Genomic DNA, 27,659 nt, shown 5'->3' on the forward strand with positions numbered 1-27,659 from the left:
CTTCATAATAATCCCAGACAGACTCAATTATGTTGAGATCAAGGCTCTGTTTGGCCATGTTATCACTTCCAGGACTCCTTATTCTTCTTCACTCTGAAGATAGTTTTTAATGATGTTGTTTTTTTGTTGGGTTGTTATTAGTGATGAGTGAATATACTCGTTACTTGAGATTTCTCGAGCACGCTCGGGGGTCCTCCGGGTATTTTTTAGTGCTCGGAGATTTAGTTTTCATCGCCGCAGCTGAATGATTTACATCTGTTAGCCAGCATAAGTACATGTGGGTATTGCCTGGTTGCTAGGGAATCCCCACATGTAATCAAGCTGGCTAACAGATGTAAATCATTCAGCTGAGGTGAGGAAAACTAAATCTCCGAGCACTAAAAAATACCCGGAGGACCCCCGAGCGTGCTTGGGAAATCTCGAGTAACGAGTATATTTGCTCATCACTAGTTGCTGTCCATAATTTTTTCCACATCTGCCTAAAATGTTTGCACAGCACTGAATGTTTAGTGTATTTGTAGCGGTGTCACATTTTTGCCATTCCTCGTTGAGTGGGGAACCTGTTGTTGATTATTTGAATTTCGCCCCCGGCTACAGCCACCATGAAGATATATTAGGAAACTAATAGGCACAGTATTTATCATGGCGAATGGCCGCTGACTTCCTGTTGATTACTTATACATCTGAAGGCAGGGACAGTGACCCCAGCGATGATTGGGAGCTGGGCACATGTGTTATAACAATCATCCGTGAGCCGCGGGTATACAAGTGCCAACACCACTGGAACAGCAGGGGCATGGTAGGTGAGTATAAACTTTTTTATTTTTACTAGGGGCGAACATTCAGATCGACAAGCAGTTATCCTAGTAGTGGACAACCGCTTTAATAAACTATGGTGCTAGTTCTAAACTACATGGCTAAAATGGTTTTCACCCTTCTTTTTATTTTACAAATGTTGCAAGTGTGCTGTAAAATAATAAAAATAACATGTACTATTTATTATTTTTTATGGCACACTATCAACAAATACAGAATAAATAAAAGGGGCGGGAAACCATTTAAATATTGGCCTACAACTACTCTCTAGAGAAGCGGTTATGGGTCATATTTGACTACTTACTTTCTGAGTATTGGAAAATTCCGCCAACGTTTTGAAAAGTCAGCGGAGCTTAATTGGAAGAGGTCAAGGCTGAGCTCAGCCAACAAAGTCACCAAAATTAGGGCGATGAGAGTGGTGTAAATTATGACTGGAGGGCATTTTATGTGGTGGCGCATGGTCGCCTTTTCATAAACTTGGATCATTTTACTCTCGCACATTCTTCATCAGGCCTGCACGCAAAATAGCAGTCTTGAGAAGATGAGACACAAAGCGTAAAACTGCGAAGAAGAAGCATTTGTTTTTTATTCACCATTGTGTTATCTATGTTTACATTATCACAATTATTGGCAAAGTACATTTTTGCTTACTGTAGGCGTGATCATTTTAAAATAGATGGATGTTCACTAGCCCCCAGGTAAACGATCAGTATGATTATTTACAATTCTTTTACCAGAACTAGACTTTACTTGCTCGGAATTATTCTACCCATCAAATAATTTGAATGTTTCTTCTGGGAAGGATTCGATCACATGATTGTATTACCGGTCTGAATGCTGTCAGTGTAAAAAACGAAGCACACTCGGACCAATGTTATTCAATGCGGCATTGCAGTTGTGTGCAGAATCTACGTTGGAAAAATATTGCAGCGTGCACTAATTTCTTCCGTAAGTCGGATGAAACTCAGCTATTCAAGTCTATGGGTGTGCAAAAAAAAATGGATGCCACACGATTTTTTTTTGATACATTGCAGCATAGGAAACTGTAATTGTTCTTGTACATGAATAGATGCCACTATAGTAAATGGATTGTACATGGATATCAAGTGAGAAAAAAATTGTCCCACTTTGGATTGAACTCTGAACAATTTTTTATACAGTCGTGTGGACCTACCCTAAGAGGAACATTAATATCACTGCTAGACACACTGGGGAAGAATTACTTTGGCTAGGTCCAGAATGTGTTTGTGGCCACTGTTGGGCGCATACTCTCAAGAGGTATATACCCAACAGTGTCCACTGTCAGGATGTATGCCGAGGAACCAATTGTAAACAAACGTATACCTTATGTAGTAGCCTTTTGTCTTGGAAAACAGTCTCCTGAGCTTTCCTATACATTTTGTTGACAAATGGTAAGCCGGCACAAAGTAGCTAAATGGAGGCCAAAATAACAAATGAGCCTCACTTCTTCTTAAAAAGGCACTTTTTTTACATTTTAGCTGCAGTGTTTTAAACCCATATAAATAAGTCTAAAACTAGATGTGACATTTTGCGTCAAAATATGACTACATAGACTGCAATGTATAGGAAAAAAACACATCACAGAAGAAAGAAGCATTATTTCCCAATACCTGGTCCCAATACCAGTGTATGGTAGGATGCAGACAGACCTCAGTGAGGAGGTAGCACAGGGGCGTAAGAACTCGTGCACACGATCCCATTTCTTCTCATTGAAAAAAATCCGTCCAATCATGCTAATCACACTCTGATCAAAGTGTGATCCGATTATCTCGGATGTGGAGAAGATGTAGAAAAAAAATCTCTCCATCTTCTCCATTCTATCAGTACATGAAAATCGGACCCCACTCAGATATTTTCCAACATTTTTTCCACAGATCCATTGACTTGGAAGGTCGAGTGCAATCCGATTCACGGATGCAAATCTTGCATGCTGTGATTTTTTTCATATACAGTTTTTTTTTTTTTATAAATACAGTCGTCTGCACGAGTTCCATCACTGACGACCAAGTACTCACACACCTATCATCCATGATGGGGAGGTTGGTGTTCATTATAAGTGCATGCAGATGAGGCTTCTAGAATGGGTCAGGCACACAACAGATGTGTGTAGCGCAACATACTGCTATTTTGACTGCCAGGTATTGGTACGTATGGCCTGTTTTTTTCTGTTATGTGTCTGTCATTTTATTGCTGTCATTTTATTTACCGTATTTTCCGGCGTATAAGACGACTGGGCGTATAAGACGACCCCCCAACTTTACCAGTTAAAATATAAAATCTTCTTAAAAGTCGGGGGTCTTCTTATACACCCTATGTCGTCTTATAGGGCCGGTGAATATGTGCCTTTTGGGGGGGGGGGGGGAGTGATCCTGATGCCGAGGGGGCGTCTCACAGGAAAGTGAGTATCCCCCATTACCTTATCGTAGCGGTGCAGCGTGGGGGTCTCAGTGCTGGGAGTGGCGGCGGCGGCTGCTGTGCTCTGGTGCGGCGGCTCCTCTTCTGTGTGGGGCCTCTGTGCTGTGAGGTGGCGGTGGCGGCGGCATATCTTTATCCAGTTGGGGCTCCTCCGGCATCTCCTTAGCCCTGGAGGCCCCGCCGCAACTCCATCGGTGCAATGCAGCGGCCATTTTCCCGGAGGCAGCTCAATAGGTGCGATGCGGTGGCCTCCGGGAAAATGGCCGCTGCTCAGATTCAGATCTCGTCCCGAAATCTCGGGACACGAGATCTGAATCTGAGCAGCGGCCATTTTCCCGGAGGCCACCACATTGCACCGATGGAGTTGCGGCGGGGCCTCCAGGGCTAAGGAGATGCCGGAGGAGCCCCAACTGGATAAAGATACGCCGCTGCCGCCGCCGCCACCTCACAGCACAGAGGCCCCACACAGAAGAGGAGCCGCCGCACCAGAACACAGCCGCTCCCAGCACTGACACCCCCACGCTGCACCGCTAGGATAAGGTAATGGGGATTACTCACTTTCCTGTGAGACGCCCCCTCGTCATCAGGATCACTCCCCCTCCCCACCCACCATATACACCGGCGTACACGACGATTCCCGGCGTATAAGACGACCCCCGACTTTTAAGAAGATTTTCGGGGGTTAAAAAGTCGTCTTATACGCCGGAAAATACGGTATTTATTTTTTAATTTTTATAAGAAGTATACATAACACAATCTACACAATGTATTATACTGATAATTATACTAATCCTATAGTTACAAAATGGCCAACACAAGGTATAAGTCACTGCTGGCATTGTGAACATCAAGATGTTGGTCAAACCCCAGAATGCAGCGTGGCAGTCTTCAGATGAAAAGTGGCTGTATATAGATATACATATAAGCCCTGGAGGAACCTGCACCAGTGAACAGTACGGCCTCAATCCGTGACAGAAATCTAGTTAAACCACTTTGAAAAGTCACAACATTTTTGTGCTGGGACAGGACGAGCAGGCCAACATTTAAGTCATAATAATGAGCTGTGGTGTTCCTTAGGCCGAAAATCTTATTCCTGTCCTTGACTGGAGTCTCTGACTAGAGTAAAATTTGTGGCGAGGCGCATTGAGGTGCACACCACTTTTAGGATATGACTCATTCATTAAGAGGAGTGCCCTTATTAAAAAAAATATGTCAGCAGGCTTTTGCTATGTAATCTGAGAGCAGCATGACGTAGAGACCCTGATTACAGGGATGTGTCACTTACTAGGCTGTGTTTTGCTGTTTCAATACAATAACTGTTCGATACAATTAGCAGGAGATTACCCCTAAAGGAATAGGTGTCAGGTCCATCCAGGCCACCAGCACTGAGCAGCAGCTCTCTGTCACTGTAAAGTGTGCACAGCAAGCTGCTAGTCAGTGATGTGGGCGGGGTTATACAGGGCTCAGCACTCTGAGCTCCGCTAGATCTGCAGCAGAGAACACTTTGATTCTATCACAACTGCTGCACCCAGTAATCTAAGTGATACATCACTGACATCAGGCTTTCTGCTTCTACCTTTTACTGCTTTTGGATTAAATACAAAAACCATGCTGATGGATAACATTTAATGAATCAGCCATGTTTGATTCCTACGTGCCCCATCATGGAGACAGTGGTGGTCCTGATAAATCAGGGCCTACATTTTAGAAAAAATGTTTGAGAAGTTATGCCTACCATGCACTTTCTATAATAAAATCGGTTTAAAAAAATCAATAATACAAGTGAAAATACAAAAGTTTGTTTGTAATATTTTGTATTACAGAAACTTGCCCTTTTTTACTTTTCAGATTACTTTCTTTCGGGTCTCCTAAACTGTTCATTCACTGATAATTTACTGGTAATTTCTTTGGAAAAGGCAATTTCAACTTTACTGAGAAATCAGATTACAACAGATTTAGTCTATGTAGTGAATAGAGGAAATAAAAGGAGGAGCAGTAGACCAGTTTCTGGGATATTTCCCATGCACTGTACACACAGAGAAGAAGACATCTTGCTCTATATCTCTCTGTAGCACACCCAGAAGCAGCAGCGTGGAGTACAGTAGTACTGAGCAGTGTAGCTGTGAATCTTGCACTAGCATGTGATAAAACACTTACTAGTTAGCAGCAGCTCCATCTCTGTGTCTGCTTCGCTTTCACTTTGCTCCTACTTTCTCTACTCCCTTTCATCTTCATACACTTCTATGGGCAACATGCAATCGGATCTCTCAATAAAGCTGGGAAGCTGTCTATTCTCTGGAAAGGGATCTTATGAATTTAAAGTGAACAAAGTTTAAGAGATGGGCACAAACATGATCAGTGGAGAAATGTGCATTTTTATCTCTAATAAAATATATTGCAAAATGTGTTATCTTTGCTTATAATATTGATTCATGGAAAGGAATTTTATTATCATCAGGGGTGTGCTGTAATCTTCTCTATGGTGATGCATCCATCATGCGCTTTCATATCTATCAGCAGAGATCTTTATTGACACTGGAAAAACTTGAAATCAAATTAACCGGAGCCACTAGCTCAGCGTGTTCCTTTGGAATAATTCTCAGAGCTCCCACAGTGGGCAACGATTTCCAGTCTCTTCCAGCTGCATCACTTAGTAAAGGAAGTTCAGAGTCTGAAGCAGAAGATGGACTATTCAGCAGTAGAGGAGGTGTGGTGGTGACCAATGGGTTAAGAACACCGAGAAACCTGAAATTCACATAAGAAACAGACATATTTACTAGGGGTTCACTTGGAGGAGGAATAAGGGATTTCTTAGTATCTTAGCAAAAAATATTGTTGAATGCTTAAATCATTTATTTGGCCACTGTGAGAAGTTCACTGATTGTGAATATATCATTAATTTTAAAGCACCACTTCAGCATTGTTTTATTGCAGTGCTGGAGTGGTGCTTCTATTATAAGGTCTCTGACCATAATCTTATACGTGCCACTTCACCTTGTATCACCACCACTCCTGTCGATCTTTTGCAGTTTGTGATCTCTCGGATTGCTCCAGTGTTTACTGGAGCAAGCCAGGTCTTCACCTTGTATCACCACCACTCCTGATGATCTCCAGCAGTTTGTGATCTCTCGGATTGCTCCAGTGTTTACTGGAGCAAGCCAGGTCTTCACCTTGTATCACCACCACTCCTGACGATCTCCAGCAGTTTGTGATCTCTCGGATTGCTCCAGTGTTTGCTGGGGCAAGCCAGGTCTTCACCTTGTATCACCACCACTCCTGAAGATCTCCAGCAGTTTGTGATCTCTCGGATTGCTCCAGTGTTTGCTGGGGCAAGCCAGGTCTTCACCTTGTATCACCACCACTCCTGACGATCTCCAGCAGTTTGTGATCTCTCGGATTGCTCCAGTGTTTACTGGAGCAAGCCAGGTCTTCACCTTGTATCACCACCACTCCTGATGATCTCCAGCAGTTTGTGATCTCTCGGATTGCTCCAGTGTTTGCTGGGGCAAGCCAGGTCTTCACCTTGTATCACCACCACTCCTGAAGATCTCCAGCAGTTTGTGAACTCTCGGATTGCTCCAGTGTTTGCTGGGGCAAGCCAGGTCTTCACCTTGTATCACCACCACTCCTGACGATCTTCAGCAGTTTGTGATCTCTCGGATTGCTCCAGTGTTTACTGGAGCAAGCCAGGTCTTCACCTTGTATCACCACCACTCCTGATGATCTCCAGCAGTTTGTGATCTCTCGGATTGCTCCAGTGTTTGCTGGGGCAAGCCAGGTCTTCACCTTGTATCACCACCACTCCTGATGATCTCCAGCAGTTTGTGATCTCTCGGATTGCTCCAGTGTTTGCTGGGGCAAGCCAGGTCTTCACCTTGTATCACCACCACTCCTGACGATCTTCAGCAGTTTGTGATCTCTCGGATTGCTCCAGTGTTTACTGGAGCAAGCCAGGTCTTCACCTTGTATCACCACCACTCCTGACGATCTCCAGCAGTTTGTGATCTCCCTGATAGCTCAAGTGTTAGGGCTCCTTCTCACTTGTGTGAAATACGGCCGAGTCTCGCAGGTTAAAACCTGGCACTGCCGCCGGCACTTGGGAGCGGAGCGTGCAGCTCCATGTATTGCTGTGCAGCCGCATGCTGCGCTCTGGAGTGCCGGCGGTAGAGCCGGGTTTTAACCTGCGAGACTCGGTCATATTTCACGCAAGTGAGAAGGAGCCCTTAGTTGGAGGCTGTGATTTCACTATATAATACAATACTTTCATATTGCAGTATATAGTATAAATATTTGAGCAATTGCAGGTTGAAAACCGCCAAAAGGGCGAAAGAAGAAAGTCAATATTTAAAAAAAAAAAGTTTTAAAAATGTAAAACAAATAAAGCATTTCAAATTGACCATACTTTTCTCCATTAAAAATAAAAAAAAATAAAAAACCCCTCCAAACAACGGAATTGCATTATTTTCACTGTTTCATACTATTTGGAATTTTCTTCTCCATTTTACAGTGCACAGTATCGTGACATGAGTGGTGTCATTCAAAGCTACAATTTGTCTCACAAAAATAAAAGACCTTATGAGGCTATGATGACAGAAAAAAAAAGTTATGACTCTTGGAAGAAGGGGAAGGACAAAGAAAAGTGCAGAAAAGAAAAATTGACTGGGCCTTAAGGTGTTAAATGAACTTGGTAGACACATTTCTAGTCCTATACCCTTACCAGTCACCCCTTTCACTATCCTAAACATTATAACACCACTATAATTTGCTATCTTTTTTTGAGAATACACTTAGAAAGCCCACTGGTCCTTTTGACGTCGTAATACATGTTTACATGTAAAAATCCAACATGCCTGATCATTCTACCACCCGACATCAGATTTCGAGGCATTTCCATACACATTGGATGGTTGGCTGCTCCTGACAAATCCTGAATGACCACCTTAAAGCACCAATGCAGTGTTTGTTTTTTTCAGTGCTAGAGCGGTGGCACTAATCTAAATTCCCTGACCCTAGTCTTATACTTACCAGTCGCTGTCTTCAGCTCTTCTCGGTGCCACTCTGATCCTGCACCCCCATCTTGTGACTGCAACTTCTGACTGACCGGAAGTCAGAGGTAACGGTCACAAGCTCTCAGTGTAAGTCTATGAGAGCCTTGTCTGGCCTTGTTCTGCCTATCATAGATTTACAATGAGTTGCGACTTGTCCAGCAAACACCGGAGCGATCACAACCTGCTGGAGTCCAACTGGAGCGGCGCCAAGAACAGATGAAGATGGTGGCTGGTAAATATAGTGCTAGAGGCAGGGAACTTATATTAGTGGTACCATTTCAGGGGTGAAGTAAAAAAACTAACTGGTCATCCAAAGCTTGAGATGCCCACTGTATGCTAAATAAGAAAGCTGTATTGTAAATGAATTTACCTTCCAAAGTAAGGTGTAATGACGGGATTGCGGAGAAGTGATGTCAGTGACATGTGATTCAGGTTCAGAGAGCCCTGGTGTGATGTGGTGAAGGCCGGGCTGACGGATGGTGATGTCACCGCTGAAAGAGGGACTGTTCTCCATAATGGGTCAATAAGGTGACTGGAATTTAAAGGCAGATCAAGATACAGACCCAGTGGGGGTCTAATAGGGAAGGTAGGGACACCTCCAAGCAGGTCTGTCTTCTCACGTTTTCTCCATTTTGCTCTTCGATTTTGGAACCAAACCTATGAAGGAGCAAAAAGGTAATACAAAAGCGCACCTATAAAATGTCTTAGAGTATACAGTCATCGCCGAAAGTGTTGGCACCCTTGAAATTGTTCCAGAAAATGAAGTATTTCTCCCAGAAAATTATTGCAATTACACATATTTTGTTATACAAATGTTTATTTACTTTGTGTGTATTGGAACAGTATTTTTCTATATTTGTAGCTACACTTTATAATAAATATCTAAACCACACAGTGTCAAGTTGAAGATGAAAATTGTATGCTGACTAATATCTTTATTGCATTAGAAACTCAGTTTATTCTGATACCAAGTTCTGAGCCCCCCACAGATATAGAATTGCAAACTGTTTTATTATTGAGTGCAATGTATTAGGGTACGTGCACACGGTCAGTAAACGCTGCAGATTGAACGCTGCATACATCCGCAGCATCCAACCCGCAGCGGACAGATGTGACAGCATAGTGGATCAAGAAATCCCATCTCCACTATGCGTGCTGGGACGCCTCCGGCTTCCCTGCGGAGACAGACATGCAGCACGTCTTTCCAGACCGCAGCATGTCAATTTATCTAGCGGGGACGCTCAGTCTCCGCAAGATAAATCTCACCCGTACAAGGTGTAGGACGCGGTGATTCCGCATGAACACAAGCGCTGCATATACGGACCGTGGAAACATACCCTTATTCCTCTCTTGAAATGTACAGATAAAAAATAAAACGTGCTGTGTCCATAAACAGTTAGTATGAAAACTATTTTAACTGAATGCTAGCCACAGGGGTACTGTTAATCGGAGGGCCACTAATGTAATATTGATGGCCTATTCTAAGGCTGAGTCATCATTTTTAAAGAAGTGAATAACCTGTTTAATCTCACTAAAGCTAGCATTTTGCCAATTGTGAATTTCTTATCACGCACACAATACTTCCCTGGTATAAATTTTTTTTTTTTTTTTCAAGATTATTCTTACATACTTTCCACTCATATAAATTAATGTTAGAAAATGTTATTAGTACATACCTGCACTCTTGCTTCGGTTAAGTTCAGCCGCACAGCAAGGTCCTCTCTGTGAAACCAAATATGTAATGATTAGCAAATTAGCACATGCATCACGTCTTTTTATGCACTCAATATGCTTACATTTTTGTGTTGTTATGAATAGTAAACCAATCTATATATATATAAAAACGAGTGTGTGTGTATCGACGATGATGTCATAATGGTTGCCATGGCGATGATGATATCATAAAGGTTGCCATGGCGAAGATGATGTCATAATGGTTGCCATGGTGACGATGATGTCATAATAGGTTGTAATGGTGACGATTATGTCGTAATGGTCGCCATGGTGACGATGATGTCATAATAAGTTGCCATGGTGACGATGATGTCAGAATTGTTGCTATGGGTATTTTGGGCACAGAACTATGGGATGGAGGATGTGTGATGGGTATATGGTCATTGGACTATGGGATGGAGGATATGTATGATGCGTAAATGGGCACGGGACTATGGGATGGAGGATATGTATGATGGGTATATGGGCATGGTACTATGGGATGGAGGGTGTGTGATGGGTATATGGGCACGGTACTATGGGATGGAGGATATGTATGATGCGTAAATGGGCACGGGTCTATAGGATGGAGGATATGTATGATGGGTATATGGTCACTGGACTATGGGATGGAGGGTGTTTGATGGGTATATGGGCACAGAACTATGGGATGGAGGATGTGTGATGGGTATATGGTCACGGGACTATGGGATGGAGGATATGTATGATGGGTATATGGGTATGGGATGAGGGTGTGTGATGGGTATATGGGCACAGGACTATGGGATGGAGGATATGTATGATGGGTATATGGGCACGGGACTATGGGATGAGGGTGTGTGATGGGTATATAGGCACGGTACTATGGGATGGAGGATGTCTGATGGGTATATAGTCACGGGACTATGGGATGGAGAATATGTATGATGCGTAAATGGGCACAGGTCTATAGGATGGAGGATATGTATGATGGGTATATGGTCACTGGACTATGGGATGGAGGGTGTTTGATGGGTATATGGGCACAGAACTATGGGATGGAGGATGTGTGATGGGTATATGGTCACGGGACTATGGGATGGAGGATATGTATGATGGGTATATGGGTATGGGATGAGGGTGTGTGATGGGTATATGGGCACAGGACTATGGGATGGAGGATATGTATGATGGGTATATGGGCACAGGACTATGGGATGGAAGGTGTGTGATGGGTATATGGGCACGGGACTAAGGGAGGGAGGATGTGTATGATGGGTATATGGGCACAGGACTATGGGATGGAGGTTATGTATGATGGGTATATGGGCATGGGACTATGGGAGGGAGGATGTGTATGATGGGTATATGGGCATGGGACTATGGGATGGAGGTTATGTATGATGGGTATATGGGCACAGGACTATGAGATGGAGGATATGTTTGATGGGTATAGGGGCATGGGACTATGGGATGGAGGATATGTTTCATGGGTATATGGGCATAGGACTATGGGATGGAGGATAATCATTATAATTTGTTATAATTAACCACAGTTAGTTACAATGCCCGGACATAGCCGGGCTCTTCAGCTAGTATAATAATACAATCCTTGTCTCATCTGGAAAACCACAGGTTGTAGAAATGTTTGTGGAATGACTTGAGCCTATATTAACCCCTTAATGACTGTGCAAAAATTTTTGAAATCTGACCATTGTCACTTTATATAGCAATAACTGTGGAATGCTTCCACATCCCATTGATTTGGAGATTATTTTTTCATGACACGTTATACTTTATGATGGTAAACTTAGGTTGATATGTTTTGTGCTTATTTATAAAAATATCACAAAAATTACCAAAATTAGCAATTTTCAAAGTTTGAATGATTATCCCTTTAAGGCCGGAGTCACACTACCGTAGAATACGGGCTAGTGCTATGAGAGAAAACATCACATAGCACTCGGATCTCAGTGTTAATCTATGGTGCAGCTCACATCACCCTTTTTTTTTCTCAGGCGTATTCGATGTGAGTGTAAAATCGCAGTATGCTACGATTGTACGCATATATCGTCCAAGACGCACCAATGCAAGCCTATGAGTGTGAGAAAAAAAAAATTGCACAGCACTCGGACGATGTGAGCACTGTCCGATTTTTACGCACCGGTGTCCTTTGAAAAGTTGGCAATTCATGTGCCGCATACAGTAAAATCAATGCATGGATGACAGGCTGTAAGGTTGAATCATGCAACCATGCAGCCTGCCATCTAGATGTAGCAGAGCTGGACCCGTCGTGAGACCAATGGATTAGCAGCATCTCTGCGGAAAGATGACAAATATATATATATATTTTTTTAACTCATTTGCAGAAGACGAGGGCTTTGGGGAAATTGGTGAAATTGTAAGTATGGTTTAATTAAGATTATTAGAGAAGTCTGTGTCATTCTTTCAATTAAAGGACTTTATTCTGGGTATCTGTGTTTTTATACAATATGGCTATGGGGTTAGTAATGGGGTGTCTTATTGAAGCCTCTCCATTACTAACCTTGAGGCTTGATGTCACCTGACAATACAAAGGTGACATCAACCCTCCCAACTATCACCCCACATGCCACCGCTACAGGGCATGTGGGAAGAATGAGGCTAAGTGCCAGAATTTGCGAATCTTAGAGATGAGCCTTTTCTGGGGCAGCTGAGATCTGACGTTTTTAGCCTGGGGGCCAGTATCCATGGCCCCTTCCTAGGCTATTAATATCAGCCTACAGCTGTCTGCATAGCCTGTTATGGACTGGTGATTTAGGAGCGACATGCGACTAGCTCTGAGCAGGTGGTAACTATACTGACCGCAGTTCCTGATCTTAACACAACACTAGAAGTAGCCGTGGGATGTTCATGTCACTCCCTGGACACCTCGTCACAGCCGGAGAACTAGCTACCCCTAAAGGTAGAAACAGGAAAGCTATCTTGCCTCAGAGAAAATCCCCAAAGGACAGACAGCCCCCCACAAATAATGACTGTGAGAGGAGAAGGAAATGACATACATAGAATGAAACAAGATTCAGCAAAGGAGGCCACTTCTAGCTAGATAGATAGTACAGGACAGAACACTGTGCGGTCAGTAATAAAAACTAGAAAAAGTCCACCGCAGAGAAATGCAAAAAATCTCCACACCTGACTAAAGGTGTGGAGGGCAAAATCTGCTGCCCAGAGCTTCCAGCTTAGCTGAATAGATCCATACTGATAAGCTGGACAAATGAGCAAAACATAAATGTGCTGAACAATAAGTCCACAACAAGAGGACTGCAAAAGGACAAGCAAGGACTTATCTTTGCTGAACAGGTCAGAGTGTCAGGGAAATCCAAAAGAGCCGTGACTCCAAGCAGGAACAATTGACAACTGGCATTGATTGAGGGATAACGCCAGACTAAAATAGCCGAGCCAGAAAGACGATCAGTGGAAGCAGCTGCTGATGCTAAATCCAAGAAGCAGCCATACCACTCAAAACCACCGGAGGGAGCCCAAGAGCAGAACTCACAAAAGTGCTACTTACAACCACCGGAGGGAGCCCAAGAGCGGAATTCACAACAATAGCCATTGCTGGTTATTAATTATAGGGGGACCCTACGAGATTTCTTTTAGGATCCCCTATTTTAATAGCCAGTAAAGACTAATTATACAGTTGTGAACTGATATTAATAGCCTGGGAAGCTCCATGGGTATTACCCCCTTCCCAGGCTATAAACATCGGCCCCCAGCCATCGGCTTTCCCTCTGTTGGTTGCAAAAATTATGCCAGAGGCCACGCCATTTTTTCAGAGAAATAATCTCTTATTAATTAAATACATGTACAGTAAGCCGCACACACTGCACTAATTGTATTTGTCACTGACATCTATATATCTACCTATTCTGTATGTATGTACTGTATGCAAGCCTTCTCTTCTATCTATGTATATAGCAGCCACATAGTATACAGCACAGGCCACGTAGTATATAGGAGCCATGTAGTATATAGCAGACAAATACTACATGGCCTGTGCTATATACTATGTGGCTGCTATATACATACATATATACATATTGTAGAATACCCGATGCGTTAATACAGGCCACACAATATATAACAGTGGCCACACAGTATATAACACAGCCCAAATAGTATATAACACAGCCCACGCAGTATATAGCAGCCACGCAGTATATAACACAGGCGACGTAGTATATAACACAGGCCATGCAGTATATAACAGTGGCCACGTAATATATAGCACAGGCCACGCAGTACATAACACAGCCCACATAGTATCTAACACTGGCCACATAGTATATAGCAGCCACGCGGTATATAACGCAACCCATACAGTATATAACACTGCCCACGCGGTATATAATACTGCCCACGTAGTATATAACACTGGCCACGTAGTACATAGCAGCCATGCGGTATATAACACAGCCCACGCGGTATATAACACTGCCCACGCAGTATATAATACTGCCCACGTAGTATATAACGCTGGCCATGTAGTATATAGCAGCCATGCTGTATATAACGCAGCCCACGCGCTATATAACACTGCCCACGTGCTATATAACACTGCCCACGCGGTATATAACACTGCCCACATAGTATATAACACTGGCCACGTAGTATATAGCAGCCACGCTGTATATAACGCAGCCCACGCGCTATATAACACTGCCCACGTAGTATATAGCAGTGTGGGCACATATCCGTGTTAAAAAAAGATAATTAAAACAAAAAATATTTATATACTCACCCCCTGGGATCCAGTGAAGATGTCCCTATGCGTGCGGCTGCCGCCATCTTCCGTTCCCAGGATGCATTGCGAAATTACCCAGATGACTTAGCGGTCTCGCGAGACCGCTAAGTCTTCTGGGTAATTTCGCAAAGCATCTCTGGTAACGGAAGATGGCGGCAGCCGCGAGCGCATCGTCGGACAACGGAGGGTGAGTATAGCAGGTTTTCTGTTTTTTTATTATTTTTAACATTAGATTTTTTCACTATTGACGCTGCATAGGCAGCATCAATAATAAAAAGTTGGGGACACACAGGGTTAACAGCAGCGGTAACGTTACCGGCAGCATAGCGCGGTCCGTTACCGCTCGAATTAACCCTGTGTGAGCGGTGAGTGGAGGGGAGTATGCGGGCGCTGGGCACTGACTGCGGGGAGTATGGAGCGGACGCCGGGCACTGACTGCGGAGAGTATGGAGCGGGCGCCGGGCACTGACTGCAGGGGAGTAGGGAGGGACTAATCGGACTATGCCCATCGCTGATTGGTCGCGGCAGCCATGACAGGCAGCTGGCGAGACCAATCAGCGACGCAGGATTTCCATGACGGAAGTTTCCGACAGAAAGACGGTAGTACCTCTTAGACAATTATATATATATATATATATATATATATATATATATATATATATAAATATATATATATGTGTGTGTGTGTGTGTCACTGACATCTATATATCTATGTATTCTATGTGTATATATCTAATCTATCTATTCTCTTGTAACCTGTTACGCTGTGATCATACTGTACGCGGCACATGAATTGCAAGCTTTTATTCTATCTATCTCTCTACAGTGGGGGAAATAAGTATTTGATCCCTTGCTGATTTTGTAAGTTTGCCCACTGACAAAGACATGAACTGTCTATAATTTTATAATTTATACAATGTGATTTTCTGGATTTTATTTTTGATATTCTATCTCTCAATGTTAAAATTAACCTACCCTTAAAATTATAGATTGTTCATGTCTTTGCCAGTGGGCAAACTTACAAAATCCGCAAGGGATCAAATACTTGTTTCCCCCACTGTACCTATCTATCTATATATGTGTGTGTGTTTTGACAAATATTTCTTTTGAAAATGATGTATAAATGACATAGAGAATTGCTGTATGCAAAAACGCTCATGTTAAAATCGCATTGCAATCGGATGTAAATCGGATGCTAGGTGTGAAAAATCGGATTGTACTCGCATGACACTCGCATTACGCTGGTGAGACTCTCGGCAGGGAGACTTGTACCGATGTTTAGCATGACTCCAGGTAGTCATACTACCCAAAACCATTATTAAATAAGATTTCCTTCATGTCTGCTTTACGTCAGCATCATTACTAAAATGTTGTTTTATTTCGTTAACATTTTAAAAGGTTTAAAAATATAGCAGTAATTTTTTATTTTTTTTCAAGGAAATTTACAAAACTTATTTTTTAGGTACCTATTCAGTTTTGAAGTGACTTTGGGGGTCCTATATAATGGAATCCCCCAAAAGTGATATCATGTTAAAAACAGCACCCCTCAATGCATTCAAATTTGCTTTCAGGTGGTTTATTAACCATTCGGGTGCTTTTCAGGAATTAATGCAAAGTGACATGACAGGAATTAAATCATTTATTTTTACCACCTAAATGTTTCTAACTTCTGAACAGGCCACTATAGCCAGCAGACACTAGGGGTACCGTCACACAGTGCCATTTTCATCGCTACGACGGCACGATTCGTGACGTTGCAGCGTCGTATAAGTATCGCTCCAGCGTCGTATACTGCGGTCACACGTTGCAATACACGGCGCTGGAGCGATAATTTCATGACGTATTTGCGATGTAGAAGCCGTTGTATACGATGCGCACATCGTATACAACCTGTGTCACACAATGCAATCATGCCGCCACAGCGGGACACTAGACGACGAAAGAAAGTTTCAAACGATCTGCTACGACGTACGATTCTCAGCGGGGATCCGGATCGCAGTAGCGTGTCAGACACAGCGATATCGTAAATGCATCGCTGGAACGTCACGAATCGTGCCGTTGTAGCGATCAAAATTGCACTGTGTGACGGTAAAGGGTTAAACGGATGCTATGCTCTTATATCACAGGTCAGTTTTAAATAGTATTGATGGTCATTAATTGGTTAAAAATACAGCTATACTGTAATGGCCTATGCGTTTTTTGTGGAGTTCCTTGGATATTGTTGTGAGCCTTAAAGTCTAAAACTAAGGACTCTATATGGTTCAATGTTTCTTTTCTGTGTTAATTATTACATTTACACACAGAGGTTTCCATTTTTACAACAATGTAAAATGGACAGTTTTTCTCTTATGTGTCATCCCTTTTGCATCCATGTTACATCCGTTTTTTTTTTTCTTAAGTTTTTAAAAACTGAAGCTGGTAAAATGTCTGAGCCTTTTTCATCCATTAAATCAAATGGTAAAACTGGAGAGACAAGAAGCACACATTTTTTATTCATTGATTCTTATGGATGAAAGGCGGATGAAAGACAAGTAAAAAGTATGTCTTCCATTTTTCATCTGATTTTAATGAATCTCCATAGACTTTAATGGCTGAATCTGATTGGTTAGAATAGGTCATGCCTCTAGTCTCATGGACACACAGATCCATTTGTGAAAAAGGAGCGATCAGCTCACCAGTCTGGGTGTATGGAAAAATATTTCAGTAAGGGCTCCTTCTCACTTGCGAGAAATACGGCCGAGTCTCGCAGGTTAAAACCCTGCTCTGGCGCCGGCACTCCAGAGATCGGCCGCACAGCAATACATGGAGCTGCACGCTCCGCTCTGGGGTGCCGGCGCCAGAGCAGGGTTTTAACCTGCGAGACTCGGACGTATTTTACGCAAGTGAGAAGGAGCTCTAAGGCCGGCGTCACACTGGCGAGTTTTACGGACGTAAGAGCGCAGAAACTACGTCCGTAAAACTCGCATAACATACGGCACAATTATTCTCAATGGGGCTGCTCCTATTAGCCGTATATTACGGTTCAGTATTATACGGCTTTCTACGGCCGTACAAAATCGCAGCATGCTGCGTTTGTCAGCGTACTGCGCAAAAAATTCGCCAATGAAAGTCTATGGGGGCGTGAAAAATACGGATTCCACACTGACCAGCAGTGTGACTTGCGAGAAATACGCAGCGGTGTTAGTGAAAAGTCGGTAATTCAATTGCCGGCTTTTAATTTCTCCTGCACAAACCCGACAGGATATGAGACATGGTTTACATACAGTAAACCATCTCATATCCCCTTTTTTTTTGCATATTCCACATTACTAATGTTAGTAGTGTGTATGTGCAAAATTTCAGCGCTGTAGCTGCTCAAATAAAGGGTTAAATGGCGGAAAAAATTGGCGTGGGCTCCCGCGCAATTTTCTCCGCCAGAATGGTAAAGCCAGTGACTGAGGGCAGATATTAATAGCCAGGAGAGGGTCCATGGTTATTGGCCCCCCTGTGGCTAAAAACATCTGCCCCCAGCCACCCCAGAAAAGGCACATCTGGAAGATGCGCCTATTCTGGCACTTGGCCACTCTCTTCCCACTCCCGTGTAGCGGTGGGATATGGGGTAATGAAGGGTTAATGCCACCTTGCTATTGGAAGGTGACATTAAGCCAGATTAATAAAGGAGAGGCGTCAATTATGACACCTATCCATTATTAATCCAATTGTAGGAAAGGGTTAAAAAACACACACACACATGATTTAAAAGTATTTTAATGAAAAAAACACAGCGGTTGTTGTAATAATTTATTGTACTCTCAGTCCATCAGGAACACCCTCGCTTGGAAAAATAATAAACGCACAAGATACATACCTTCTGCTGTCAGATCAGGTCCCACGAAGTAATCCATCTGAAGGGGTTAACTAATATTACAGGCAGAGCTGCGATAATCCACTCGCTCTGCCTGTAATCCCCGGGTGCTGAAAGGAAAGCAGTGATCTATACTTACATTCAGTTGCGGTGATGCGCCCCTGCTGGATGTTCTCATGAACTGCAGCCTGGGAACTTTTTCCCACGCTACAGGTCATATGAGGACATCCACCAGGGGGCGCATCACCGCGACTGAAGGAAATGTAGGTCATTGACCTACATTTCATTCATTCGCGGTGATGCGCCCCCTGGTGGATGTCCTCATATGACCTGTAGCGTGGGAAAAAGTTCCCAGGCTGCAGTTCATGAGAACATCCAGCAGGGGCGCATCACCGCAACTGAATGTAAGTATAGATCACTGCTTTCCTTTCAGCACCCGGGGATTACAGGCAGAGCGAGTGGATTATCGCAGCTCTGCCTGTAATATTAGTTAACCCCTTCAGATGGATTACTTCGTGGGACCTGATCTGACAGCAGAAGGTATGTATCTTGTGCGTTTATTATTTTTCCAAGCGAGGGTGTTCCTGATGGACTGAGAGTACAATAAATTATTACAACAACCGCTGTGTTTTTTTCATTAAAATACTTTTAAATCATGTGTGTGTGTGTTTTTTAACCCTTTCCTACAATTGGATTAATAATGGATAGGTGTCATAATTGACGCCTCTCCATTATTAATCTGGCTTAATGTCACCTTCCAATAGCAAGGTGGCATTAACCCTTCATTACCCCATATCCCACCGCTACAGGGAGTGGGAAGAGAGTGGCCAAGTGCCAGAATTGGCGCATCTTCCAGATGTGCCTTTTCTGGGGTGGCTGGGGGCAGATGTTTTTAGCCACGGGGGGGCCAATCAGGGCAGTTTCTAGCCCAAAAATGACACAGGGCGAGAGTAGGAAATTTCTCCCCCCCCCCCCCCCCCCCCCGGCACCGAAAATAATAAACATTATTTTTGTGGGCTTGAGTAATAAATAGAGAGCAGGCTTGTATCTTCCCTTTTTTTAATAAATTATAATTTGCCTTTAACTTATATAGAACTTGGGGAAAAGGGACAAGTATGCTAATTATTAACGGTGAGAACAAAGTTGTAGGTAAATAATATCTATTAATTATTTTGGAAACAGATCCTAAAAATTGTAGGTTGCAGATTTATGAGAAACTGACTCTTCTAGATTTAGCCGCTGCAAAAGCATTAATAGCTTCCGAATAATTCAGCTTTTCTGCCAGTTCATTTTCTAATTCCAGGTCACATTTACTAATCTCTTCTAAAAGGAGATTGGCGAGACTTTCCCCAGATGTATCAGTAGCAGGACGATAGCCAATAAAATGTTCCTTTATTGCTACGTGATCATCATCTATATCAACAAATCTTAAGGTGTATGACAACTGTTCAGTGTGACCTGCATCTTGTGTGCAGTCCAACATTATTGAAAAATACTTAGATCTTTTGGCTTTTTCTAGAATACATTTCTTCACCTGAGAGGCCATCAAGCAGATAATTTCATTTTGAATTAAATTTCCACAGTAATGTGTATGGATTTCCTGGGAAGTAATTCGTTTTAAATGATCTCTCATTACTGGTTCAAATTTTCCAAGAAGCTCTATAAGCCCAAGGAAATGTCCATTATTTGGTGTAAACAATGTATTTGACGATCCTCGAAAAGCTAAATTATTGGTTGCCAGGTATACAGTTACTGCCATAACTCTTTCCAACACTTCTCGCCTGGGTGAGGATGCCACCAGACTGCCAAAGATGAGGTAAGTCAGCTGGGCCCCCTCCCGGGTTTCATGCTGTGGGGCATGCCAAATCAGCATGCCCCAAGGGTGGTTGGGGGGGGGGCAGGTGTGGGGGTCCCCATCCAAAAAAAAAGGCTAGCCCAACCCATCCCATCCCTCAGACCCCCTCACCTGTTCAGTGTGTCAGTGCCCTCTGCCCTCTGAGTCTGAGCGCGCTCAGACTGCTAAATGGGGCTGCTGGGAAGGGAAGGACTAATCCATAGGCAGGGGGTGGGCATTTTTGCTATACTGCTACCACTGTCAGACTAGACTGCAGCCTGTCCTGTCCAGCATTGAAATTGGCAACAGCCAGGCAGCCTAGTCTGACAGTGATAGTGTGTGTGCTTAGCTCTTTGATCACTGTCTCAGGGAGCGCCCGTGCTCAGCCGAGAGCGCGGCGCCCCTGCTATCAGTGTGGGAGTGGCCGAGCTGCCTCATCCTGGCTGTTCATTCTCGCTGTTCATCCAGCGCGGAGTGGAGGTGAGTCATACCTCCCAACTTTTGAAGATGGGAAAGAGGGACAAAGTTTGCGGCGCGCTTTGCGCGCCGCGGCAAATTTTAGGCCACGCCTCTGACCACACCCATTCATAATTAGTCACACCCATATCCACATCCCAACCACACCCATTTAGCACTGCCGATCACACTGTTTCATATACAATAATTATAAACAAAAAAATATGGCCACACAGTGCCCCATACTGTATAATGGCCACACATGATGCTCCATACTGTATAATGAACACACATGACGCTCCATACTGTATAATGGCCACACATGATGCTCCATACTGTATAATGAACACACATGATGCTCCATACTGTATGACCGCACATGATGCTCCATACTGTATAATGACCGCACATGATGCTCCATACTGTATAATGACCCCACATGATGCTCCATACTGTATAATGGCCGCACATGATGCTCCATACTGTATAATGAACACACATGATGCTCCATACTGTATGACCGCAAATGATGCTCCATACTGTATAATGACCGCACATGATGCTCCAGACTGTATAATGACCGCACATGATGCTCCATACTGTATAATGACCCCACATGATGCTCCATACTGTATAATGACCGCACATGATGCTCCATACTGTATAATGACCGCACATGATGCTCCATACTGTATGACCGCAAATGATGCTCCATACTGTATAATGACCGCACATGATGCTCCAGACTGTATAATGACCGCACATGATGCTCCAGACTGTATAATGACCGCACATGATGCTCCAGACTGTATAATGACCGCACATGATGCTCCAGACTGTATAATGACCGCACATGATGCTCCAGACTGTATAATGACCGCACATGATGCTCCAGACTGTATAATGACCGCACATGATGCTCCATACTGTATAATGGCCACACATGATGCTCCATACTGTATAATGACCGCACATGATGCTCCATACTGTATAATGACCGCACATGATGCTCCATACTGTACAATGACCGCACATGATGCTCCATATTGTATAATGACCGCACATGATGCTCCATACTGTATAATGACCGCACATGATGCTCCATACTGTATAATGGCCACACATAATGCTCCATACTGTATAATGACCGCACATGATGCTCCATACTGTATAATGACCGCACATGATGCTCCATATTGTATAATGACCACACATGATGCTCCATACTGTATAATGACATACAGGCACGCAGCTCACACACAGGCACGCAGCTCACACGCACGCAGCTCACAAACACATGCAGCTTTGGCACAAATGCATCACACACGCAGCCATCACACACACACGCAGCCATCACACACACACACACGCAGCCATCACACACACACACACGCAGCCATCACACACACACACGCAGCCATCACACACACACACACACGCAGCCATCACACACACATGCAGCCATCACACACACACGCAGACATCACACACGCAGCCATCACACACACACACACACGCAGCCATCACACACACACGCAGCCATCACACACACGCAGCCATCACACACACACAGCCATCACACACACACAGCCATCACACACACACAGCCATCACACACACACAGCCATCACACACACACAGCCATCACACACACGCAGCCATCACACACACACAGCCATCACACACACACGCAGCCATCACACACACGCAGCCATCACACACACGCAGCCATCACACACACGCAGCCATCACACACACGCAGCCATCACACACACACACGCAGCCATCACACACACACGCAGCCATCACACACACAGCCATCACACACACACACGCAGCCATCACACACACACACACACGCGCAGCCATCACACATGCAGCCATCACACACACACGCAGCCATCACACACACACACGCAGCCATCACACACACACACGCAGCCATCACACACACACGCAGCCATCACACACACACACGCAGCCATCACACACACACACACGCAGCCATCACACACACACACACGCAGCCATCACACACACACAGCCATCACACACACACACGCAGCCATCACACACACGCAGCCATCACACACACACACACGCAGCCATCACACACACACAGCCATCACACACACACACCCAGCCATCACACACACACACACGCAGCCATCACACACATCACACACACACAATCTCCTCTGTGATGCAGGGGCGGCTGATGTCCATGTGCAGCTCTCTGCTGAAGTCTTCAGTCTCCTGCTCACAGCTCTGCACTATCCCGGCACCTCCCCCGTCTCTCCTTCTCTGCCGGGATAGCAGCTAAGAGCAGAAGCCGGAGCTCCGTGCACACACAGCCAGAGGTAGTGAATCGCTGACCTTTCTTCTTGATTGCTGCAGGCTCTCTCCTTCAGCGTGGCAGCGCCGCACAGGGGGCGGGAGGGGGGGGGGGTGTTGCGCGGGCGGTCAGGAGGCAGCTTTTATATAAAAAAAAAAAAAAACAGGCTCTCTCTACGTCCCGGAAGTGGGCGGGGCTTCACCGGCGGCCGCAAATTCGGGATTTTAAATGCCCGAAGCGGGACAGCGGGACCCCGGTGCCAAAGCGGGACTGTCCCGCTGAAATCGGGACGGTTGGGAGGTATGGGTGAGTGGCGGCGCCGAGGTGGCCGCAACCATTATGTGCGGTGCGGGGGGGGGGGCGCGGCGACGCGAGGCGATGATCTGACCGCTCAGCTGTCAGATTTGCAGCTGAGTTCGGGCAGGGCGCGCCCGCGCTCAGCACTGAGCGCGGCATCCGCGCCCCTGACAGCCCTTAAACAGCAGCAGCAGCGGGCAGGGGACCACCGGGGCCCGAGGCCTCTCCTGCGCCCCCCGGCCCCACGGCGCCCCGTGTGGCCGCCCTGCCCGCCCTGTTGAAGAAACGGCCCTGGGGCCAATAACCATGGACCCTCTCCTGGCTATTAATATCTGCCCTCAGTCACTGGCTTTACCATTCTGGCGGAGAAAATTGCGCGGGAGCCCACGCCAATTTTTTCCCCCATTTAACCCTTTATTTCAGCAGCTACAGCGCTGAAATTTTGCACATACACACTACTAACATTAGTAATGTGGAATATGCAAAAAAAAAGGGGATATGAGATGGTTTACTGTATGTAAACCATGTCTCATATCCTGTCGGGTTTGTGCAGGAGAAATTAAAAGCCGGCAATTGAATTACCGACTTTTCACTAACACCGCTGCGTATTTCTCGCAAGTCACACTGCTGGTCAGTGTGGAATCCGTATTTTTCACGCCCCCATAGACTTTCATTGGCGAATTTTTTGCGCAGTACGCTGACAAACGCAGCATGCTGCGATTTTGTACGGCCGTAGAAAGCCGTATAATACTGAACCGTAATATACGGCTAATAGGAGCAGCCCCATTGAGAATAATTGTGCCGTATGTTATGCGAGTTTTACGGACGTAGTTTCTGCGCTCTTACGTCCGTAAAACTCGCCAGTGTGACGCCGGCCTAACAGTCCCAACGATACCCGGCACTCACATCTTCTTAAAAAAATTGCTTTATTGATTCAGAAATATAAAAGTCACAAAAATGGTTGAATACAACAGTGCAAAAATTAAAAAAGCAGAAAAGATATCTCCACTGCGCTCCCAGGCAACATGTTTCAGACCTACATGGGCATTTGTTAATGCACCAGCAATTCTTTTAAGAGTGCTGGCTATCGTTTGGACTGTTACACAGATGCATTTGTAAAACCAATGTGCGTATGGGTCAATTCAATTCTATGGGTTCGTGCGTTCTCCATCTGAAACATGGACAGCATATGGACGAATAGAGCAGAAGTGTGATCATAGCCTTATAAGTATAAAGAATGTGTTTTATGCTTAGCGACCTCCCAATAGGAACATGGTCGACTTTGTCAGAAAAATAAAACATATAGCGGCACAATATATTGTATGAGATACTGTATTTAGTGATTCCATACTTGGCAATTTACCTGGGTGACACGTTGGTGCCTCCCGGGAGAGGAGAGTGTTTCTTCACTATTCTAAATATTTCCGTAACCTGTTGAATCTGATATGGTTTGGCATTAACAGCAAGCAGGCCACGCCGGAGAGGACGACCTCTGACCACCCTGTCCTTATGCTGATATTTGCTATTACTTTGTCCCACTAGGTCATATACTTAGATCCGTTATTGTCAGGCTTAAGGATTCAGGAAAGCTGACTAGTATTTGAGCACGCTTGCTGCTTCATATAATACTATTGCACATTTCAGAATTTTATTCTCATGTATTTCTCTGTAATAAACCTGTTGATTCATTATAGCATAAACCCTTTAATAGAACCGCTATTATCTCCAAATAATCCCCAGCGTAGCGTCTTTACCGCAGTTTAATTCCCAGCACAGCGTCTGATAATGAAACCTGTTTGTGATATGAAACTGTTATGCAAACTCCTCGAGGTATTAGAAAATGATCATTTTATAGGATGTGTAATTACTGCAGGTTTTGTTTGTATTATCGACTTCTCAATTTACATTTTGGAAACATCAGTGATTGCCTGAGGCCCAAGTTCAGTGCAAATACTGGGGTTAGTACTGTGAATGTAAATTAAAGCTAATGTGCATTAAAGCTTCACATTCAGCCGGGAACCGAGAACTGAATACCAGACCTTGCAATACTATTGTTTCCTTCATCTCTTCATAAATCTTCTGTAATGCTTATCAGTATGAAGCCAACAGCCAAAGACTCTGTATTAGGCCTGTTTCACATGTCAGTGGCTCCGGTACATGTGGTGACAGTTTTCTCACGTACCGGAGACACTGACTCACGTAGACACATTAAAATCAATGTGTCTCTGCACATGTCAGCATGTTTTCATGGACCGTGTGTCAGTTTGAAAAACACGGAGACATGTCAGTGTTCGTGGGAGCGCACGGATCACACGGACCCATTAAAGTCAATGGGTCCGTGTAAACACGTACCGCACACAGATGCTTTCCGTGTGCCGCCCGTGTGCCGACTGAGTACCACACGGACCGTGCAGGAGACAGCGCTGTCCCCCAGCATGTGGTGCTGAAGCCGCCATTCATTCCTTCTCTCCAGCAGTGTTTGCTGGAGAGAAGGAATGAAAAATCCATGTTTTTTTATTATTTTTGTGTTTAAAATAAATATCCTTGTCACCTGCCGCCTCCCACCCCATGTGCGCCCGCCCGCTGGCATTAAAATACTCACCCAGCTCCCTCGATGCTTCCTCTCAGCGCCGCAGCTTGTCCTGTATGAGCGGTCACGTGGTACTGCTCATTACAGTGATGAATATGCGGCTCCACCCCATGGGAGCACGTTCTCTCATCACTAGTGCTAACTATTGAGCCAGGTTTTTGAGCGTCTTTTAAAAAACTTCAGGCTCTCAAAAACTCCAGGCGTCTAAAAGAAGTGACAAGTCCATTCTAAAGGTATTATCTATTATGGCAGTGCTCAATAGTTTACTATACAAGTAAAAGGGAAGGTAAAAAACACATCTGGGTGGCTTGTTGAGCATCTTGTAAGTGTTTTCAAATCAAAGAATGGTCACATTTTATTTAGTGGTTATTGAGTTTAAAAAATACACAAGAAAAAGTTAACAAAAATACATCCAAAACATGCTGGAAAAAAATGTTAACCAAAAACAATAGCATACGAAAAACTTTAACAAAGTGCTGCAATACAAAAAAGGCTTCACAAGAACAAAACTCAAAGAAACCGCCAGAGATAAGAAGCAATCCCTGAAGTGTCTTTTGCTTGAAAAATGGATGGTTTTGACAGCCGGAAAAAAAAATTGTGTGAACCTAATGTAAGTCTATGTGCAGACTGGAAGCCATTTAAATATTATTCCTCAGGAGCTGTTTTTTTCAGCATTTTTTTCCACCTCAGGATTTGAAAAATGACAATTGGCAAAACAAGAAAGTAACAAACTAAGCACTGTCACATCAAAAGGCTGCAAAAAATGCTTCTGAGAAAAAAAAATCTTCCAATATGATTCAAAAACTCCCCATGCTAACTTCAATAAACTCTTTGGGAAAAGAAAGACTTTTTTGAAGTGATTTCTGTTTGAAACTCCATCTGCGGACTCCAAGACCCTGGTTTAGCTGTACAACTCTGACTGCCTGACATTTAGGCTAAACCCCCATGATGAGCTTTTGGTAAATTTTTGATGCTGCCTGCTTTCTGCACTTATTATTTAAATTAGGTTACTTGCGTTTTTTCATTGCTTTTGTGAGTGCATTTTTATTGCATTTTTGTCATGTTGTAAAGGGAATCTGTCACTCCATCAGCATTCTGCATGCCGGAGAGGTATGGGATATTGTTGCTTTTTTCTATTATTTTCTTTTACAGAACGAGGGTCTTCAGGTGGATTAAGTTTACGATAAAGATTTTACAACCCCATGTGTGTATTTATTTCACTAAAATACTTTATTCTTAATGTGTATTATTAACCCTTTAATATTATTGGATTAATAATGGATAGGTGTCTTATTGACATCTCTCCATTATTAACCAGGCTTAATGTCACCTTACATTTGCAAGGTGACATTAACCCTTTATTACCCCATATCCCACCAGGGGAGTGGGAAGAGAGAGGCTAAGTGCCAGAATAGGCACATCTTACAGATGTGCCTTTTCTGCGGTGGCTGGGGGCGGATGTTTTTAGCCGGGGGGGGGGGGCAATAACCATGGTCCCTCTCTAGGCTATTAATATCTGCCCTCACTC

At 44.1% G+C, this 27,659-nt stretch overlaps 1 protein-coding gene across 1 annotated transcript in view; it reads right to left on the reverse strand.

The window, feature by feature from the left end:
- Positions 1–4,899: 4,899 nt before the first annotated feature.
- ESX1 (ESX homeobox 1) overlaps positions 4,900–27,659 on the reverse strand; it is a 30,878-nt gene continuing 8,118 nt past the window's right edge. Inside the window, exons 3-5 of the mRNA XM_077292452.1 lie at positions 9,977–10,022; positions 8,671–8,957; positions 4,900–5,997 (exon numbers count right to left, since the gene is read on the reverse strand). Of these exons, the coding sequence (XP_077148567.1) occupies positions 5,766–5,997; positions 8,671–8,957; positions 9,977–10,022 (565 nt within the window). The 3' untranslated portion in view covers positions 4,900–5,765. The remainder of the gene's footprint in view (positions 5,998–8,670; positions 8,958–9,976; positions 10,023–27,659) is intronic.

This window comes from Ranitomeya variabilis, chromosome 2 (assembly GCF_051348905.1).
Source record: "Ranitomeya variabilis isolate aRanVar5 chromosome 2, aRanVar5.hap1, whole genome shotgun sequence".
Classification (NCBI taxonomy): domain Eukaryota; kingdom Metazoa; phylum Chordata; class Amphibia; order Anura; family Dendrobatidae; genus Ranitomeya; species Ranitomeya variabilis.